This window comes from Anguilla rostrata, chromosome 2 (genome assembly GCF_018555375.3).
Source record: "Anguilla rostrata isolate EN2019 chromosome 2, ASM1855537v3, whole genome shotgun sequence".
NCBI classification, from domain to species: Eukaryota; Metazoa; Chordata; class Actinopteri; order Anguilliformes; family Anguillidae; genus Anguilla; species Anguilla rostrata.
The window spans coordinates 655,200-676,339 of NC_057934.1; the positions used below are offsets into that span (position 1 = coordinate 655,200).

A 21,140-nucleotide genomic window follows, 5' to 3' on the forward strand; every position below is an offset into this window, starting at 1 on the left:
TGCACTTTAACCTCTACCTGTCACCATGGTTACGCAGCAAGTAATGTTTCTTGTTGCTCAGGTAATGTGCATGACGTGTACATCTGTTCGGAAAGCATCACTGCATTGTTCTTTTGTCACGTTCACAAACATGGCTTAATTGTTTTTTTAAGGTTTTGTGTTATTTTCAGTAAAACACAGCTGAAGGTAGCATGTTTATGGATTTTAAATGTGAACAAGATGCAGTGTACTTTAGTTAGCATGTTTATCTGTGGTTAGTTTGGTTGCATTTAATTATTTGAGATTTCTTTGTGGGGTTTAGATGCTGTGCTGCTTATACTGCTGTGTCAGGGCTGGTATGCTGACCTCACCTGAGGTGTAAATTTAAATGAATGATTGAGTGATCATTCGCTGTAGCGTATGTGTGGAACTCACGATGGGAAATGCACTGTGGGTAAATATTTGTGTTTTGCATTTTAAAAGTAAAATAACAGGTGCTTGTCAAGACTAGGCCCCGTGTCACAAAGACATTTTTGTTTATAATTTGGAGAATTTTGGCCATGCATTCATTAAAATGTGCTGATTTTAATATAATCAAAAATGTAATGCACGGAACAGCGATGAGATGCTTACCTGTTTTCTGTCTTAATTTTCTCTTGATGTATTATTGCAAAATGTGCCGACTTAGTCGTGTGTGTTTGTCTCCATGCTTGCTCTCTGCCCTGTGCATTGAGCTTATTCACCACATTTACGCTCAGAATAAAACACATCTGCTCATAAATTTAACTGCCAAATTATATCTGAAAAGGTTTGATGGACAGGGCTTTATTAGGATCTTTTGACGGTGTCTTTGAAAAGAAGCCCCCTGAAGTGTCCCGTTCTTGTACATTTGTCACAGTAAAATGTCGGAGGATATCAGGTGATGGATATGCAGCCGGGACAGGTGGGGGGGGGGGGGGGTTGGGCAGCCGGCAGTGCTTATCCCCTGCGGTTGGAGACGGTCTGACAGAGCTCACTGCCCAGAATGAAGACAAATGCACAGATAAGAGCTCTGCAGATAACCATGGTTACCGGGGTGGGGAGGGGGCATTCAGAAACCTTCAGAAAGGCTGAGACTTCTCACCTGCCTGAATCTGCAGGGTGATCACTAGCCTGTGTTTAACAGCTGAATCTGCGGGATGATCACCTGCCTGTGTTTAACAGCTGATCTGGGTGATCATGCTGTGTTACAGCTAAAACGCGGATGATCACCTGCCTGTGTTTAACAGCTGATCTCGAGACACTCTTGACAGGAATCTGCGGTGATCACCTGCCTGTGTTTAACAGCTGATCTGTGGGATATCACTGCCTGTGTTTAACAGCTGAATCTGCGGGATGATCACCTGCCTGTGTTTAACAGCTGAATCTGCGGGATGATCACCTGCCTGTGTTTAACAGCTGAATCTGCGGGGTGATCACCTGCCTGTGTTTAACAGCTGAATCTGCGGGATGATCACCTGCCTGTGTTTAACAGCTGACTCTGCAGGGTGATCACCTGCCTGTGTTTAACAGCTGAATCTGCGGGATGATCACCTGCCTGTGTTTAACAGCTGAATCTGCAGGATGATCACCTGCCTGTGTTTAACAGCTGAATCTGCAGGATGATCACCTGCCTGTGTTTAACAGCTGAATCTGCATGGGTTGATCACCTGCCTGTGTTTAACAGCTGAATCTGCGGGATGATCACCTGCCTGTGTTTAACAGCTGAATCTGCAGGGTGATCACCTGCCTGTGTTTAACAGCTGAATCTGTGGGATTATTGCTGCTGCAGTGGCTTGCTCTCTAAACCGTGTGTAACAGATTCACCACATCCTCTGACCAAAAGCCTTTTGGCGTCTCTCTTACTTGGTTGTTATGGATACTGTTTGTTTGTGTTTTTTTTATTTTTTTTTATTTTGTGGAAATATTACAATACATTACGTTTATTTGGCAGACACTTTTATTCAAAGCGACGTTCAAATATGTTTTGAAAAAGTGAGCAAGTTTTAGGGAGGGGGGGCAAGCGTGCTGGGCGGGGGGACAGGCGGGAGGGCGGGGTTGGGGCAGACAGGAAGTCGGCGAAGTGGCGCGCGCTGACGGGTCTGTCGGAGAGACGGCTCTTAAAAGGCACTCACACTGGCCCGGGGGCAGGGCCGTTGCTGAGAAACCGCAGCCAGCCAATCACAGGACAGCCAGGATGGCGGCGACGGGTCGGACATCCGATACGGGAGATGGGGACTCGGTGTCTGTGATTCGCTGGGGCCGCTGGAGGAGCCTCAGAGTTTCCCAGAGAGCAAACCGACACTGGAATGCATCTGTTATGAGATTAGTCAGGGAGGGGGGGAGAAGGGGGGGGGCGGGGGGGAGAGAGCCGGTGGATAAAAGGGTTTAATTGAATAGGCTGTTCTTTGCATAACATCGTTTTGCAATAATTTATTTAGCTGGTCCGCTTCTGTTTTTGGGCTCTGTCCAGCGTAAAGACTGCAGATCTGCTCAGTCACTGCAGGCCTGGAGAACTCGACTCAAAGCCTCATGTTCTGCAGAACGCTGGTGGAACATGGCTCACGCGTTTATCATCCACCAACACCGTCTGTGCTCTTAAATAACACCGGAGTCTGAGTGTTCCGCTTTTAGATGTCATTTCTCGCTTCGCCATCTGTCTTTTGATTTAAATAAACACGGGAGTGTGGACCTCGGTTAGTCTGAAGGAGCCTTTAAATAAACTCGGGGGGGAGAGACCTGTGCACAGCACTCCACTTAAGGTGGAAGCGTTCTGTGGTCGCTCTGATACGGCACATGAGGGCCAGTCCGCTTTTGGGGTTTAGGTGTGACTTCAGCTCCTAATTATTTAATTGGCCCAATCATTTATTTTATCTGCTATGATAAAGTCATGGGGTATGCAGGATTGGTCTGTACTGCTGGTCGGAATATTAAGAGAGAATAATTGGTCAGAGCAGAAATCAGAATCATGTTTTTTTTTTTTTTTTTTTTTACACTCTGTGACCAAAAAGAATGTAGAAGCGCCCCTCTACTGAACCAGTCAGGAAGGTAGAAACACGAATGACAAAGTGATATCGCAGTGCCTGCTGTATTAAATGTAGTCAGGCATCATGTTAGGTAAATAATTTCATCGTTTAATTAGCCGGTCTGGAGTGGGGGATTAAATAAATCACCAAACGACTGTTCTGCGGTTTACCCACTTTGCGGCTCGTGTTCAGACGGCTGTTAAGGTGGTGTAATCGGCCGGTGCCAGCGCCGGTGGAAACGCCGTATAAAAGGCATCTTATCAATTCGGCTGCCACCTGTGCTCCCCTGCACACGTCCTGCTGCAGAGCATCATTCATTCTGTACGAGGCCTCAGCTGCTCCTGATGGAAATGCTCTGATTGCTCCTGTGTGATTGGTCAGCCAGGATGATTGCTCCTGTGTTATTGGTCAGCCAGGATGATTGCTCCTGTGTTATTGGTCAGCCAGGATGATTGCTCCTGTGTTATTGGTCAGCCAGGATGATTGCTCCTGTGTTATTGGTCAGCCAGGATGATTGCTCCTGTGTTATTGGTCAGCCAGGATGATTGCTCCTGTGTTATTGGTCAGCCAGGATGGCTGCTGCTTCTGCGTCCTCCTTGGCCTGAAATGAATCCAGCCGACGCGATTTCTCCTCCTGTCATATTTATGGTCCTCCGCTCTTAAGAAGCGCTTTGATTAAAAAAATATCATAAAAAGCGATGGACTCGGCCAAGTGGAGAACCGCGCCGGAAGGGCGTATCGTTTAACGGATTTGTCTGGATTACTGTGTACCCTGTGCTTCTTGTTTGTCTTAAAGATATAAAGAGTTACTCGCTGCTTTTAAATGTCAGGCAACTGTTGGGATTGTAAGCAAAACCTGATTTAAAAATTGTTAAAATACTACAGATGATATTTTAGAAATCCTGAGAGTCTCGCCTACTGGAGCTAAACATGGTTCTTTGTGTCAGAGCGTTTTTGTATGGGAACAGGGCACAGCGTACTGAATTAAAACTGACTAAATTACTGAATTAAATCAGAACTAATCCATGATTTTGTTCCATCGGTGGGGTTTGTGTGGGGTTTGTGTGGGGTTTGTGTGGGATGGATGTGCTCATGAGGGGGAGGGTCAGAGACGTGGAGCCAGGCAGGTGAGCAGGTCCCCTTTCTCAACCAGCACTGTGTCGCACTCACACAGAAAACATGTCACAGTCTCTATCAGTGCAAAGATTCCTCTCATAATGGGGATTTCAGAAGAGGACAATCACAAGAGGTCTTTAAAAAGCAGCAGGAGTAATTAAGTATTAAGATAAAAAGCATAAAGACGAAGAATATCAGCTTTGTGAATGGTCTTGATTACAGAAGATAACGTTTAAATGCTTCTGAATTTCTTGTAAACATTTTCATGTATTCTTCAGAAAGCTCATATTCCTCAGTATCTGAGAAGCCGCACCATTTATGGAAATATTCTTTAATGTTGATGTGAACTGACGCTACATGACCACTGAACACCAATGAACACGTTTTACAGCAGTATGAGTTTAATTTGAACAGGCAACATAAACTCTCCTCTGAACATTCAGCTGTTTGAAAAAATGTGTGTGTCCTCATCAGCAGACTGAGCTGCCCAGTGTTGAGGCCGGACATGCTCTCTGAAGTGGGTATCCACGCTTGTAAATACTGATGCGCGATTCATAAGCATAGCGACGCGCTGTCAGTAGAGTGGATAGTTCGGTTCACCTCACTCGGCAAGGCTGAGAAGACCTAACTAACCTATGAACATTGAGAGCGTGCAGATTTCAGTCAAGACATATTTTTTTGATAATGAATCTGTTCCCCTGGCTTGTGACATAGTGTAGGGTTAGGGGTGTAGTGGGGGGGGATTGTAGGGTTTGGGTGTGGCGGTGTGGGGGGGGGGTGGGGGGGGAGTAGTGAGTTGTGACCTTGCTGTTGGTGGGATTGGCCTGCCATATTAATGTGTGATTTCTGAGTCCATTCATCCAAAGAACACATGAAGACGCGGCCATGTTGTAAGGAGGGTGAGGCAACACTCCAGAAATACCCCAGAATACCCCAGGCTCTTTCCCTGACAGAGGGCGCATGTGGAACTGGACAGAGCCCTCTCTTCATTTTATGGAAGCACCCCCCCCCCCACATGGATATTGGTACGGTCCAGTGCAGTCGTATGAATCTGAGTGCTTAATCACGACTCTCCCCGTGTGGGTCAGGGTGGCACATTCCAGATCGCTTGTGCTTCAACAAGCAGAAGGAATTCCTCAGTTCTAACCAGTTAGGAGAAAGCATTCATTTCAAACGCAGGGCAGCGCACTTTCAACAAAACATTTTTATTTTTTTGTACGTACTTCCTTGTGCTATACACAAGTATTTCACAAACATTATTTTAAGAGTTAATATTTCACAACTAATTCCATTCCTGAACTACACCATATGAAACTACATTTCGGGATCAGCAATTTTACATATAAATTATGCCTTGATTAGACACATATGCACCTTCTGTTTGAAAACATAACCAAAATCCCTATTTGGATACAGTTCCTTCAAGGGTTAGCGCTTCAGATATCCACTTTGAGACGTTTGGAGCGCTTGGGATCAGCGTATTCCTCGGAGCGCTGTGGATCACGTATCCTGGGCTTGGATCAGCGTATTCCTCGAAGCGCTGTGGAATCAGTATTCCTCGGAAGCGCTGTGGATCAGCGATTCCCGGAGGCTGTGGATCAGCGTATTCCTCGGAGCGCTGTGATCAGCGTATTCCTCGAGCGCTTGGGATCAGCGTATTCCTCGGAGCGCTGTGGATCAGCGTATTCCTCGGAGCGCTGTGGATCAGCGTATTCCTCGGAGCGCTGTGGATCAGCGTATTCCTCGGAGCGCTGTGGATCAGCGTATTCCTCGGAGCGCTGTGGATCAGCGTATTCCTCGGAGCGCTGTGGATCAGCGTATTCCTCGGAGCGCTTGGGATCAGCGTATTCCTCGGAGCGCTTGGGATCAGCGTATTCCTCGGAGCGCTTGGGATCAGCGTATTCCTCGGAGCGCTTGGGATCAGCGTATTCCTCGGAGCGCTCCCCTGAACAACACGCTCGTGCTGCGGCGTTCCAAGGCCCCCGTGTTTTCACCGGGGACGTATTTAGAGATGAACGTGTTTGCATAAAAACACCTTTCCACCCATTACTTCCCTCATTTCCAGAGGGAGCTTCGATTGCACCATCCCGCTCCGTCTCATTGACTGTTTTGACAGGATGCAGAAGGTGTGACTGTGATGCAAGCTTTCTGGCTTTCCAGCCTGTCCCAACATGAGATGTTGCAGCCTGCTTTTTCCAGTGTCTGTGCAGTAAAATATCTTTCCCCCCTGTTAATTAGGAAGTTAATTAAAAGGTAAATACCGTGACACAGGTGCTGTTTTGTTGCACAAAACCTTTGTAACAAGGGCTTTGTTTGTTGACATAATAAATGAAAACACAACAGTTTGGCATTTGATGAGAAGCACAATTTGAAATAATTATGTTTATTTAACGCAGTTTGTGTTTACTCTTTAAATAGTATAAATACACTATGACCAAAGGTACCTGGACACTCTTTGATGTGGGGCTGTTTTTCATGGTTTGGGCTAGGCCCCTTAGTTCCAGTGAAGGCAAATCTTCATTTTTTGGGATGGAACAGTGCAGTGAGTAGCCTTCTCCTGAACATGCTCCAGAAAGACCAAATTGGCTCAACATTTTTACATGCAATTAGACTCCCTACTGCTGTAATGTGGGACACGCATGGAAAGCTATTAATACGTTAAGTTTAATATCATTTTGGGCCATGGGACTTATTAGAAATATGCCAATATTCCCTAATGTAAGAATCTTGTACATAACAAATCTATGGAAGGTTTGTTTTCACCAGAGTCGCGTTGGTCGTGAAACCTAGCATCGTTCCGTTAGCTCAGTCTGCTGCGGACGGGTACGTTGTTGAGTCGGGCTGAAGTCAGGTTCAGCTTCTCGCTAAACCAAGTAAATCTTTCCTAGCTGTACAGCACGTCCTGTAAAACCAGTTGAATCTGATCAGTTATGCTGTGAAATCGTTTAATTGCGCCGTGCCGTTTTTTTTCACATTATGGTAATAAGTTGCGACTTCGGTGTGAAACGCGGGTGTCGCCTGGTGTCGCCCCTGCCTGAACTGGTGAAGCAGCTGGCTTCACTCCGGTCGCGATAAAGAAAGTTGTCGGCAGGTCGTAAATTCAGCTCCGCCCCCGCTTGCGTCGCGCGGTGTGAAAGCACGCAAAGTGCCCGTGTCGACGGTGACAGATATCCTCCAGCGCTGGGCGCATGTTTGTGTACACAGTTTACAGTGGCTGACAAGAAGGCAAACACCGAGGGAACCCGAGACACGGTTTGTTTTGGCTGTCTTAGCGATCGCACGTCGCTCTTAGACCTGATTTCGGTATTGAGAGGCGGGGTGCGTTTCCAGGGAACTGCCTCTCTATCCCACACTGCGCAGTCATTGAGGGCCACAGCCATCCCAGGGCAACACTATTTGAGTTTAAAGTGGTTTTTGTAATTTATGTTGGTCTCTTTGGGGCCACAACAACATTCTAGTTTAGGGCCACCAAAACTCTAGGGCCAGCTCTGATCTAGCCCGTACCGACAAAATGACCTTGCAGAACAACCCAGTGAACTACCACAGGATTACTGCTTAGCAAGAGGGCAGCTGATGAATTATTAACCAGCATAATGCATATTATATTTAGAAACAAGATCCCTATTTTAAAACATTGATTTTTTTTAGAGATTTTAGAGTGCAATATTGTTAACTATTCAGAAGGCTGAAAAGGTGGAACTTACCTCCACATTCTGTTTTTGACACCAAAATTACATTTCTGATTGGATCCTGCCAACCATGGAAACTTTTTTGGAGGTTGAAGGTTTCATCATTATAAAGAATTATGTCATTATAATATTTTAATTGCACACTGAGACTACACTTGGATAATTATTTCACTATTCTTAATTATTATTTATGTAGTGTCAAACACTTCTTAAGTTGTCTAATTAGATTTGAAAATTCATGTTTTCTTCTTTGGGGGGGTGGGGGGAGTGATTTTTTGCAATCTTTGCAACTAAGCTGTAGTTTAAACAACTGCAAAGAGAAGGAAAGACTTTTAAAAGCTTTTGGTAGGTCAGACTTGTCTTGCACATCATTGTGACTTGTCAGATTTTCAAAATACCTGAAAGTATAGCCTAGGGTATAGTTAGAAATCAGGATACTTTGTTCTCCCAATTTATATTAACAACATGCTTTGTTTTACTTTTTAAATTTTATTTTAAGTCTGAATAGTTTTCTCCTGAGTTTATAAGGCTAGCTGCAGGAGAACAGCCCTCTCAGTCAGGTCCCCGCGGGCCGCGTGCCCTGGAACAGCGTTACCAGTCAGATAACGGCGAAATCGCCCATAGCCGTTATTTTTGAATCTGACGGTTTCGTCGCCTGAGTGTTGTCACGGTAACCTAGCTTCACTTTACCGCACCTGTAGGCTACTGTGCTTCACTAGCGGACTAGCCGAGTTTACACCCGCTACATAACGCATGATCACCGAATATCGTCATCGAGAAGACCAAGTAAATACTCGGTTTTATATTTTTTAAATAGCCTCTCATTTTCCAGGGTTGCTTTGAGCTTCAGCCGGGCATAACCTTGGGGGAAATGCCCCTGAACCTGTCACTGTGGGTCCATTGAGCCAGCACAATGTCGGTGAGTGTAATGTGTAATCGGGGATGTGGCTTCGTAGTGTTTCCTGGAAGTACTGCCAGGGCATTACACAGGAAAGCGTTTCCCGGGGTTAGCCATAGAGCCGCTGGCTGCTGCAGCACACAGTGCTGTTCCGTAAGGTCCCGCTCTTCAGTGCTATACCGTAAGATCCCGCTCTTCAGTGCTATACCGTAAGATCACGCTCTTCAGTGCTATTCCGTAAGATCACGCTCTTCAGTGCTGCACATGTACTGCTGTGAGACCCAGGGGGCGAATGTGCATCTCTCACCAGCCTTGTGTTTTAACAGAGGAACAGGTGTAGCAGTAATTTAACTCATTAAAGATGCACAGTCCCGAACAGAAATTCTGTACTTTTAAGCCCTTAACAGGCATATTAGTGTTTTTTTTTATTTTTTACAATGAATAAATAAATGAAACATCTTGCACGTGTTTAATTAGAGGTGATATTCTGCTACTTCCGTTACTTAAAATAGTTTTAAAATAATTTTTTAAATAGTTTGAAGAGGGGAATTAATGCAAACCATTAACACTGTCGTTAAAGACACACCTGTGCCATTTCTCTCACTGTTTTTCATTTTTAAGGGTTAGTTCGTCTTACAGTATTCTACATTTCTGGCGCAGTGCTCTCCAGTTTGACTTATAGGTGATACTAAATGAAAATGAATTTTTGTTGATTTTCCCTTTATTGCTTTGTTAATTTAACTGCGTAATATTGACAGCCTGGGATAAAGTTAACTTGACAGATTTACAAGTAAAGCTACGTGTAATCTTTTTGGATTCCTGACAAGGACTTGTGTTGAAATAACGCCTCATTCAATACCTTGGACCCCCCCCCCTCCCCCCGACCCCACCCTCATACCCCACCCCACCCCACCGGTTCCAGCCCTGCCCCCCGGGCAGCACCCCACTCTGCCTGGAGAAGCTCCCTCTCTGGCCCTTAATTAGCAGGACTGGTTTGATGGATTTAGTCTCCAGTGCGCTGCAAGCGGGGGCGGCATCGCTGCTGAATATACCAGCCTGAAGAATTTCCATCTGCAGCGTCTGGGAGGACTGGTGTCGCTCTCTGGAAAACAAATGTTGCTTTAAGTGAATTGATTGGTGCCCTGGACTCTGGCCGAGATACGCGCTGTCTCACATGTTAGGCTCCGCCCCCCCTTTGCAAGTTTGAAATGTGAGCTGCCTGCGCTTTTATTTTTTTCCCCCTCCCTTCTGGCGAAGTGGCTGAGGCTGCGTGTGTGTGATGTGTGTGCTGGGACAGGCTGAGGCTGCGTGTGTGTGATGTGTGTGCTGGGACAGGCTGAGGCTGCGTGTGTGTGATGTGTGTGCTGGGACAGGCTGAGGCTGCGTGTGTGTGATGTGTGTGCTGGGACAGGGAGCGATGGATCACTAGACAGCAAAGGAAGATGCATCAGTAACAGCTGCATTCATCCGAGGTGAGGAGATAAGCATTTGGTTTTCTCTCTCTGTCTCTCTTTCTCTCTCTCCCTCCCTCCCTTCCTCTCTCCCTCTCTCTTTCACTGTCTCACTCTGTCTCTCTCTCTCTCTCTCTCTTTTTTTAACCCTTAAACGGCGCAGAAGTGCCACTTCCTGTTTGGTTGCGGAGGTGTCCGTGGAGAGCGCTGGCTCTGTTGATTCGGATTGCGCGCTGCTCAGTTTGCGACGCTCAGCTCAGTGCGCTACGCTTGCCTCAGTGTGCCGCACCGTGTGAAGTTTTCAAAAGCTTAACCTTACTCTCCCTCTCTTTGTCTCCTGAGGATTCCTAGCTCGAGCGCCCGGGAGCCGAAGGCTAGTGCAGCAGGAGCCCATTAGCAGGGACTCCATCTGTGATTGGCTCTGCTGTGAAACCCAGAGACTGGCCATGAATAATTGATGTACATTGTGCAGTCACTGGACAGGCAGAGAGAGAAGAGAGGGTGCCCTGAGAGAGAGGGAGAGGGGGGGGGAGAGTGAGGCAGTGAGAGGGAGAGAGAGGGAGGGGGAGAGAGAGGCAGTGAGAGGGAGAGAGAGATAGAAACTGAAAGCTTGAAAATAGCTGCTGGGTTCCATAGAGCTGAGAATAAGGCTGCCCAGTGTGCCTTTGTTGTTCTGAAGCAGACTCCAGTTTAGAAGTGTTTCCAGACACATGAGCCCTGTTCTGTGCACTGAAGAGAGAAATAAGACAGGCAGAGACAGTGCGTGGCTGTTTGTGGGTAAGTCTGGTGCAAGGGTGTGCGTGTGTATGACTGTGTGCATGCATGCGTGTGTGTGTGTGCGTGCATGCGTGTGTGTGTGCACATGTATGAGTGCGTGCGTGCATGCGTGTGTGTGTGTGTGCGTGCGTGTGTGTGTGGGGGGTGCTTCTCGATTTTGCTGTCATGTTGAGGACAGTCTGGGAAGCTGCGAGCTGTCAGAGCATAAAATAGCACTCGAGTCGGGTACAGGGGGATTGGGAGAAGGGGGTACTTGTGACTATGATACCCTCAGAGATTGGATTTGGGGGCTGGGGGGGGGGTTCTGCCTGTGTGAAACTGGGGCCTTGCAGCCCCCCAACTTGACCGAGATGTAACAGCTGCCTGTGTGTGACCTGGTTAGCGCTCACACAGAGAGGGTCAGGATGGCTCTGCTCTCCTGGAGGTGGGCTGACCCACTTGAGCCCCGTTTCTGCTGTCGTTTAAACGGTCTGACAGCAGCCTGTGATTCAGCCGCTCCGCACTCTCAGCCAATCACGCGGCGGGAACCTTTACAGGGCATCACGCAGTGACGGAGGGCTGCACCTTAGCCAAGCTAACATCGTTAGCATGACTTGTTAGCGTGCAGCAGATTAGCTTTTGAAACGATGCTTTGGCAGTCGTGATCGGGTGTGACGCATGTCAAAAACAAGTCTTTCTGCTGATTCCAGACCAGCTTGACGTATTAAGCAGACGTTTTGTTCCGCCGTACAGGGCAAATGCAGAATCTTTTCTAGAAAACTCCTGAGCAGCTCCAGACATACGGAATCGGATTGGCTGAAGGACCCCCACGTGCTCGTTTCCCAAATGGTCTCCACCCCCGCCCCCTGAACGTAGGCACGGCCGCCCCACCCCCTGTTTCCTAATGAACCTCGTGGCTGAACCTTGGTAGACTCCTGTGCCAAGGGATTATTTTAATAACAAGTGTGCTGTAATTTTATGTAGGAGACACCCCCCACCCCCCCAGCGGTTTGCTCAACTTAACGGTTATTTGTGTGAATTATCCCGTTTCCTCCACCCCCCCGTCGCCCCCACCTCCTAGACTCACTTGTTACAGAAACGTGCTAAGACATGAAGTTTTGTGCAATAAATCTGTCTGCCACTGCTGAGTAATACCCCACGTTTATCTGACTTTTTTTTACGGAAGAAATGAATGAAGCTTTTGTTCTTTTCTTGGTTGACCTGAGAATTGTGAAATTTCTTCCAGAGAAACTTAAGTTTTGTTTTTTATTAAAAAAATAAATAAATAAGCGGAAAAATCATTTTTAGAAAGCTACTGCCAGCAGGGTGAAGCGGGGGCGCTCGGCGCTTCAGAAGCGCGGGGGAATGTTAATGCGGTCCGCGGGACCGGCTGCTCACGCTGATCACTGTTCCGCCAGTTCAGACCTTCCCGCTGCTGCTGTCTCATCCTGCTGCAGGAGTGGGACATGAAAGCTCTCCTCCCTGCGTCTCCTCACCTCCCTGTGTCTCCTCTCCTCCCTGCGTCTCCTCTCCGCCCGCGTCTCCTCTCCTCCCTGCGTCTCCTCTCAGACAATCCTCCCTGCCTCTCAGGCTCTCCTCCCTCTCCTCCTGCCTCTGCCTCTCCTCGCCTCCCTGTGTCTCCTCTCCTCCCTGCATCTCCTCCCTGCCTCTCCTCTCCTCCCTGCGTCTCCTCCCTGCCTCTCCTCGCCTCCCTGCGTCTCCCCGGGACGCAGACAGGCAGGGCTCGAGACTACACCACTGCTCCGCTGAGTTTCGTTTATGTTGTTTCCTCCTCAACACAACTCGCTTTTTTCGGGTTTCGATTTGACTGTTAAACTCCCTTCAGTGCTCCGCTCGCATTCTGTCTGCCGGAATAAACCTTTCTGTCTCTTCATACCGTTTGACTTCCTTTTGATTATCGTCGGGCACATGTGCATGTGAATATTTATATGATCAAATATTGCACGATTACAGAAATAGCATTTTTAAAAATATATATATGATGCTAGGGTGTTTCTTGGGGGGGGGGGCTGGGGGCAAGCCTTTGCCTTTTGTTCATTTGTTCATTGTCAGGTTTGGGTCACAGTGTAGTTACATGTCTGTAGTATTTACTTGTTCTATTTTAGCAGGGTGGAAACTTTACACCATTAAAATGGGAAAACTTTTAGAAAGGGTAACCGTGGATACAGACACTTGTCTCTACCCCTTGTTGCTCGTGTTGGTGCTTGTTCCCGTCCCAATTATCTCCCAGGGAAGCGCACAAGCATGCAGATCAGGCCCTGGGGATTGCCCTGGCGTGTCGGGTTCGAGGTGTGCTAAACGCTACTCCTCTGAGTCTGCTGGGTGTCAAACGTGTCGCACAAAGACAAACTGACATCTCAGCCTGGATAGTCTGCAGCTCCTCTTTTCTGTCCTTTTCTCATATGGAAATCGCAAAGTGCTTTGATAGCTGGATTGATCTGCTGTTTCACTAGTTCAGTTAGTCACGTTTGTGAAAATGTTCAGACGCGCGTGTGTGTAAAAACGGTGCGTTAGTGTGTGAGTTGTGAAGGCGTACGTTTCTCTCTGCTTCACACACACACACCCTCCCCCTTCCTGACGGGAGGTATGGGAGACGGCGCTGGTTTTGATTGGCTGAAGGGGGTGCGTTGGCGGAAGCGTGGTTGTGGAGTCGCTCTACCGCTGGTCGCTGCAATGCCCCCCCCCGGTTAATTGGATGGAGGGGCCACTTCCACGCCTCCTGCTAGACCACTCACAGTCCAGTAATGGAATCGCTGAGCCGATGGAGCCTGAAACCAACACTGAGGGCATAAATCAAACAACCCACCCCTACCCCCATCCCCACAACCCCACCTCTAACTCCCCCATCCCACCACCCCCCTCCTACACTTCCCCCCACCCCCTACACAACCCCTCCACCTCCGACCAAAACCCCCCCCCTACCACCGAACCCCCATCCCCCTGTTTCCAGCAGTGCTTGTACAGAAGTAATTGAAAGTCAAAACACCTTTGAGCCTTAATGGAAATAGATTCAAATTTTTTTAAAGAAATAAAGACGTGCTGAATGGTGTTTATGAACATGCTCGACGCTGTTGAAATTAGCGTTGGCGTTGAAGTGCACAGAGGCGTGGATAGACTGAAAGGTTTTATTATGCTTTACGCAGTCACAGGGAGGGTGTGATTCAGCTCTTCTGCTTGGGTTTCCACCTCAGCCAGGTAGATCTTACCCCTGAGCGCTCTTAGCTTGTCTGCATAAGTAGTGCTGATGAAATGTCTGTTATTGTGTCAGTAATTCACACCATCCTGCCTTTATTGGAATAATAATTACTGAAGAGAATGAGCACAGAATGGAGTTACTGAAGGAGGATGAGGAGGAAGATGAAAGCGCATTCTCTGGAGTTTGTGCGTATTTCGGGCGTATTTCAGGGAATTTTGGGCGTATTTTGAAGACAAATGTGCAAGTGAACTGGAGTATTTCAGAGGACTTTGCTGTGGGGGTTTCAGTGTAAAACCTCACTCTTTCTCTGATTGGGACCAGTGGAGTTTTGGCCACTTTAAAAGGCACACAGGGTTGTCCTATGAGGGTGGAACAAATCTGAGGGTGAGCATTTGGTTGGATGTTACGAGCGTTTATACAGAAGTATAGGCCTGTACTCGCCATTTCATTCGTCTGTCTGGTCAGTCCAGCTGAAAACCTTCCTGTGGCTCATTTTCAGAATCCTGACGGCTCCAGCTCTCTGTGCCATTTCATGCTCCGGGTCAGGCACACAGTACATGTTTAATGATGATTCTCAGGTTTTGTTTTCTTTAGAAAGCAGTGCCGTTTGAGTAAGTGAGCCCCCCCTCCCCCCTCCCCCCCCATGTTGGAGCTGGTGTCTGATGTGTCAGTGTAGAAGCTGAGCTCCAGCTTGCTGTGCTGCGTTACCAATGTTGAATTTGACCCCACAGAGACCACCTCCTGCAGGCGCTGTCAGACTGATTCAGGTACTCTTCTGTGTTCTCCTCCTGTGCAGTGCGGCTTGTGAAGTGCATCAGCACCGCACCCCCTGTCCCGCCATCGTCACGTCCATCCCTGTGACCTCATTTCCCCTCGACCCCCCCGAGCGGAGCGACCGTACATGTTTGCTGTAGATGTGTCCCAGGCCATGGGGAGGGGGGGTCTGTTCCATTGGCTGCTGAATGGTTGTCTGTTGCAAGCGCTGCAGAAGCATGGTTGTTTCTTTTGCCTATGTGTTTATTTTATTTATTTATTTATTTATTTATTTATTTATTTATTTACCAACTTCCTGTTCTTTCTCAGCCATTAGTTAATAGACAGAAGACAGAAAACAACACAGGCCTCTGTTTACGCTGACTGCAACAAGCTGTGTCCTTCAAAGCAATTTGTGTATCGTAAGAAAGGGTTGTTTCTGCCTTTTCTTCCTGTTCTGAAACCGTATGAATGTATAGTTAATTTATTTTAGTGTCCAGACTCTGCTTATCCGTGGACGCGCGGACTTCCCCCTCGAAGCGGAGGTCGAAGAGCGTTGTCGTTAGATCAAACGGACGCCTCGCTCATATCTGGCTTTACTTTGCTTATTGGTGGATGGATTTTGGGATGGGCTGTTTCTCTATATTTATGTGTGAGGGACGTGTGGCATGGATGCAGGAAGTTGGGCTTTGTGACAGAACGGGAAGCTTCTCTCCCCCTCCGGTATTGATCGTGGTTTAGTGCCGATAATACTGTGGGACATGTGATTAGGAACTCACTTCGCTCAGTAGAATAAGGACACAATGCATGGGCCATGTTCACTCTACGCTCTTAGCCTGACCCTCAGTCTCAGCCCCATTGTATCCACTCTTAATTAGCGCACCGTCACAGACGAGGGCTTTCAGAACCCCCCCCCCCTTTGTTAGTAAGCGCCTGTTGCTCGGGGAAACAATCTGTCCGCCGTAAGAAGCATCTTTCATGTGGTGCTCTTTGATGGCATGGTGTCAGGAGCCCACAACATGACCCACCGCGCAACCACAGAATCCCTCCTGTAGGAGACACATGTACATTATTTATAGTTCCATTCAGGTGCATTGGTGGATTCTTCAGGAATATTTCTGTCTTTATGTCGCTGTGCTTACTCTAAGCATGAAGCTGAAGGCTTCATTTCACTGAAGCAGACGCTTGGCTTCATTTCGCCTGCTAAACTGCTGCAGACAATGTGAAGATAAGGTGAGCAAGTTAATGCAGACGCTCCAGGTTTCAGTATTTAAACGAACATGCTGGGACGTTATCTTCCCCCAGATGACTGTCAGAAAGGCAGTATCCCTCCGTGCATCTGCAGTGTACTTCCCCTCTCCCTCTCTCTAGCATGTGCAGCACTTGTGAAGGCCATCGCTGAAATGAAGATGTAAAGATTTGATGTAAAGGTTTGGTGGGGGAGGGAGGATAGGCATTAACATACTGAACATACTGTTTGTGTTGGACTTGATTTATTTCTTTTTTTATTGATGTTTACTGTATGAAAGCACCGTGTGGGGAGAGAGCGCAGGGTGTTTGCACCTGCCTGCTCCTCAGTAGCGGAGTGTGGGCGGCTGCTTTTTTAAAGGAGGAAGTGACCGTGTGAGTGCCGGAGCAGATTGGCTCAGTGCTCTGCCCTCTGCTCTCGATGTGCCATCAGAGCTGCCAGAGAGAGATGTGCTTCAGTAGATGATCTAGAAGTACAATTTTGTTGGATAATTTGCACCGTTTAAATTATTTTGTCAGGTATGTTTTATGTACTGCGATACTTTTTGGCTCAAGTTTATCTTTTAACAGATTTTGAATATTTAAATAATATTTAGCCTATAGTGAATTACATTGGAGTTCTGCACTACATAGAACTACAACACAACTCTTTGCCTTTATCTACTCTGACCCTAAAATTATAAAATAAGAAATGATTTTATTTTATAGCAGGGATTTGCATCGTGGAACTTTGATGGCAGTTCTGCTTGGTTTGTCCTTTGTTTTTGACTTGGTTCCTTCTTGTGATAGATGGAGTGACCTGTAGAAATCAAGAGCTAATTGAACAGGAAAGTTATGGCAAGATATTTCTCCTGATTAACAAAAGTTTCCGTTAAGTGCCAACGGGTGGTTCATAGTTGTTTTAGTTCATTCTTTAGCGATATGGGGATATCGCATTTTACAATGATATTTAGAAAGGTGAATTTGCCAGTCCAGTGATTGTTGTATTCTGTATTAAATCAGAAGATTGCACTGGTCATTTGCTAATGTATATATATTTATAAGGAGCATGAAAGCAGGTCCGCTGTAAATATGGGTGATGTGGTAAATGAGTTTGTGTTAAATTAACCGCATTCTCTGCTGTAGGGACTGAGCTGAACAGGAAGTGCTGCTCTGTCTATTTTTAGCCCGTGGCAGTTTCGGCTTGTCATTCAGACACTCAGCCTTTGGTTTTGCAGCTCTTCCAAAATCCTGGGTCTTATAAGGTTTCCTTTTTAACTCAGTGTAACCCAGCGTGCTCCTTTTACCGTTACTTACAGAATATATTTGAAAATGTGAATTCTTGTCTTCTTGTGAAATAGCATATGGCTTGCATGATTTTGTTACATTTTTGTTTTGTTTTGTGATATTTGCACATTTATTTTTTATGAATGAATTTTAAACGTGCGAAAGTCAGGCCTTAGCTCTGAATCCACCGGCGCTGGCTCCCAGCATGCACTGCTGCGCTCACAGAGACACACGTGCGTCTCGCTGCAGTCACACCTGATTGGCTGAGCTGCAGCGCGGTCTTCATGGGATGGAGAAGGCAGGATCCTGTGGTCCTGTGGCCAGCAGGAGGCGCTGTTTGAGCCAGGCCTGCTCATGGCTCATAAAGCATGGCCAGTCAGTCCAGCTCTCCACACAGAGTCTAAGAGCCCGCTGACACGGCTGCAGCATCTCCCTGGCTTCAGAGAGGGTGGGGGGAGGGGGGGTGTTAGGGAGGTGGGGCAGAGAGTGCATTATCCGCCCCGGCCCGGGAAGCTGCTCTGCTTTAGTGCTGAAGCCACTCATCCAGAAAGGGCCTTTAACAGACAGCACACTGCGCGGTTCCCATAGCGCCCGTGTGGAGCGATCAGCCTCTGCGTGCGCTCTTCTGGCTCCCTGTCCTCCGCGGTGTTGAAGGAGAGGAAAACGCTCCTGTGTGTTAGGCTTCTCATACAGCTCCTTATCAACCTGTTTGCTTTCCTGAGAAAAAAAAAATCTGAAACAGAAACACAAGGGGTATACCTGTGCTGCTTTAGTCTGCCAGTCATCTGTGGGGTTTTTCTGATGCTGATGTTTGCTGTCCATGGAAAAGGAACCCTTCCCATTCCCTTGTTAAAAATGTCACACATTTTAGTGACATGAGCCGGGTTCTCTACATGCATTTAACCTTTCCACTTTTAACCAATCAGTCAGATCTTTATGTGCTGCAGCACCCTGTACAGTGACCTTGCCCACGACAGAGCTTCACACAAACTGACTGTGCGAGGTTGTGTGAGGTTGTGTGAGGCTGTGTGAGGCTGTGTGAGGTTGTGTGAGGTTGTTATTTCTTAAGTGTAATTGCACACCCATTTTCACAGAGCGCTTGAGGCCTTTTTAGCACGATTACTGGAGGTGGTCAGTTACTGTCAGTGCTGCTCTGAATGCAGGGCTGGCTGGAGGTGGTCAGTTACTGTCAGTGCTGCTCTGAATGCAGGGCTGGCTGGAGGTGGTCAGTTACTGTCAGTGCTGCTCTGAATGCAGGGCTGGCTGGAGGTGGTCAGTTACTGTCAGTGCTGCTCTGAATGCAGGCTGGCTGGAGGTGGTCAGTTACTGTCAGTGCTGCTCTGAATGCAGGGCTGGCTGGAGGTGGTCAGTTACTGTCAGTGCTGCTCTGAATGCAGAGCTGGCTGGAGGTGGTCAGTTACTGTCAGTGCTGCTCTGAATGCAGGGCTGGCTGGAGGTGGTCAGTTACTTATCGTGCTGCTCTGAATGCAGGCTGGCTGGAGGTGGTCAGTTACGTCAGTGCTGCTCTGAATGCAGGCTGGCTGGAGGTGGTCAGTTACTGTCTGTGCTGCTCTGAATGCAGGGCTGGCTGGAGGTGGTCAGTTACTGTCGTGCTGCTCTGAATGCAGGCTGGCTGGAGGTGGTCAGTTACTGTCAGTGCTGCTCTGAATGCAGAGCTGGCTGGAGGTGGTCAGTTGCAGTCAGTGCTGCTCTGAATGCAGAGCTGGCTGGAGGTGGTCAGTTACTGTCAGTGCTGCTCTGAATGCAGAGCTGGCAGGAGGTGGTCAGTTACTGTCTGTGCTGCTCTGAATGCAGGGCTGGCTGGAGGTGGTCAGTTACTGTCTGTGCTGCTCTGAATGCAGGGCTGGCTGGAGGTGGTCAGTTACTGTCTGTGCTGCTCTGAATGCAGAGCTGGCTGGAGGTGGTCAGTTACTGTCTGTGCTGCTCTGAATGAAGAGCTGGGTGGAGGTGGTCAGTTACTGTCAGTGCTGCTCTGAATGCAGGGCTGGCAGGAGGTGGTCAGTTACTGTCTGTGCTGCTCTGAATGCAGGGCTGGCTGGAGGTGGTCAGTTACTGTCAGTGCTGCTCGGAATGCAGAGCTGGCTGGAGGTGGTCAGTTACTGTCTGTGCTGCTCTGAATGCAGAGCTGGCTGGAGGTGGTCAGTTACTGTCTGTGCTGCTCTGAATGCAGGGCTGGCTGGAGGTGGTCAGTTACTGTCTGTGCTGCTCTGAATACAGGGCTGGCTGGAGGTGGTCAGTTACTGTCTGTGCTGCTCTGAATGCAGGGCTGGCTGGAGGTGGTCAGTGAACCCTAACGTGTTCAGCCTCTCTGGCTCATTCACGCACCCATGCCCGTCTTTGGCGCTGTGCGTATTGCGCCTCGGTTGATGGGGGTGCCACCTTATGTTTTTTTCTTTTCTTGGGCGCGCTTGTGGGTTAAAATGCGGTAGCTGTGTAGGGTAGTGGTTTTCGGTGGGGGGGCGGGGGCGGGGGTGGGGGAACAGAAGGAAGCAGACATCAGAACAAACTGGCAGAGCTACGCGCGATGACTCCGCTTTATTCCCCTGCGTGACCACGCCGCATGCTGATTGGCTCTGTTTTTGGCGGGAGGGCTCCTTTGGCGATTACGGCCGGGTTGGGGGGTTGGGGGGGTGGGGGGGGGCAGCCGGGTTTTCTCGGGCTGGTGACACCACTTCCCGCTTTGAGCAGCTGGAGTCTTTGCTTGCCAGAGTGGCTGCTGGCTTGGTGAAATGGCACTCGTGGGGGGGGCATTGTCACCAGATGGCCTCGTGCCTAGGCGGGCGCTGGCGAGTGCCAGGCAGTGGGGTGGGGGGTAGGGGGGGGTGGGGGGTTGTTGATGAAAGAACAGGTGTCTGCTGGAGAGGGCCCGGCAGGGCGGGGGGGGGGAGGGGAGTGGGGTCATGTGACAGCTCTGGGCGTCTGCCATACCTGCTGCCCCCACCTCCCCCAATCCCAGCCAGGGCACAGACAGTCTAAAGTGCAGAAGAGACTAAAGTGCAGCTGTGTCACTTCCCCTGGGACACTCTTCCAGTGGCGTTAGCGATGAGCCTGGGAGGCGTGGCTTCCAGTTTAGAAAAACAAGAATCAATTTAAAAAAGAGCCTTTTACAGAAATAACCTGATACGTAAAACTCAGGGCTGAGAACTTTGGGAGGAGAGTGTTCTGGTGTGTCTTCTTTAAGGGAGGAGGAGAAGACATCTACGGGGAGAAAATTGGATAACTGTCAAGTAACTGATACGGCTAATTTATCATGCCTCTCATGGGTGTTATGATACAAGGAGAAGGCTGAGGCTAAAGCAGACCAGCGAGCCGCCCAGTCTGTCCCCGCAGATGCATTACTGTTCTGCACGCTGGCTGACCATCACACATTACAGCTAAGGACCGTAATATCAATAAATCTGGGCCATGGGCTAGCCTCGGGAAAGGTCCACAGCACGAGCGTAAAGGTGAGGAGGGAGCACGCTTCTCATTCTCAAACCAGAGGAAGGCCGCTTTTATTGAAAAGGTCTTTTCCACATTATCTAAAGGTGTCCTTTCTGTCTTCTCCCGACTTTTATAAAAGAAGTCTTTCTAAAAAGTATAATTACAGATGTGCACAGTAACTCAATACCTTACTGTGGGTAATTTCAGGAATGTTTAGTGAAGCGTCGTGCTGGATGAAAGACTGTAAAACGGGGTTTTGGTGTGTGACACAGTGAAGTA

At 48.2% G+C, this 21,140-nt stretch overlaps 1 protein-coding gene across 5 annotated transcripts in view; it reads left to right on the top strand.

Annotated features, from left to right (window-relative positions):
* The window catches only part of zmiz1a (zinc finger, MIZ-type containing 1a), a 143,741-nt gene that overhangs the window by 100,089 nt on the left and 22,512 nt on the right, over positions 1-21,140 (top strand). For 3 of the 5 annotated variants that reach the window (XM_064314448.1, XM_064314483.1, XM_064314457.1), the window contains exon 7: positions 14,882-14,917. The exons of the other annotated variants lie outside the window; for them this stretch is intronic. In XM_064314448.1, the coding sequence (XP_064170518.1) occupies positions 14,882-14,917 (36 nt within the window). The remainder of the gene's footprint in view (positions 1-14,881; positions 14,918-21,140) is intronic. 5 annotated transcript variants of the gene reach the window in all.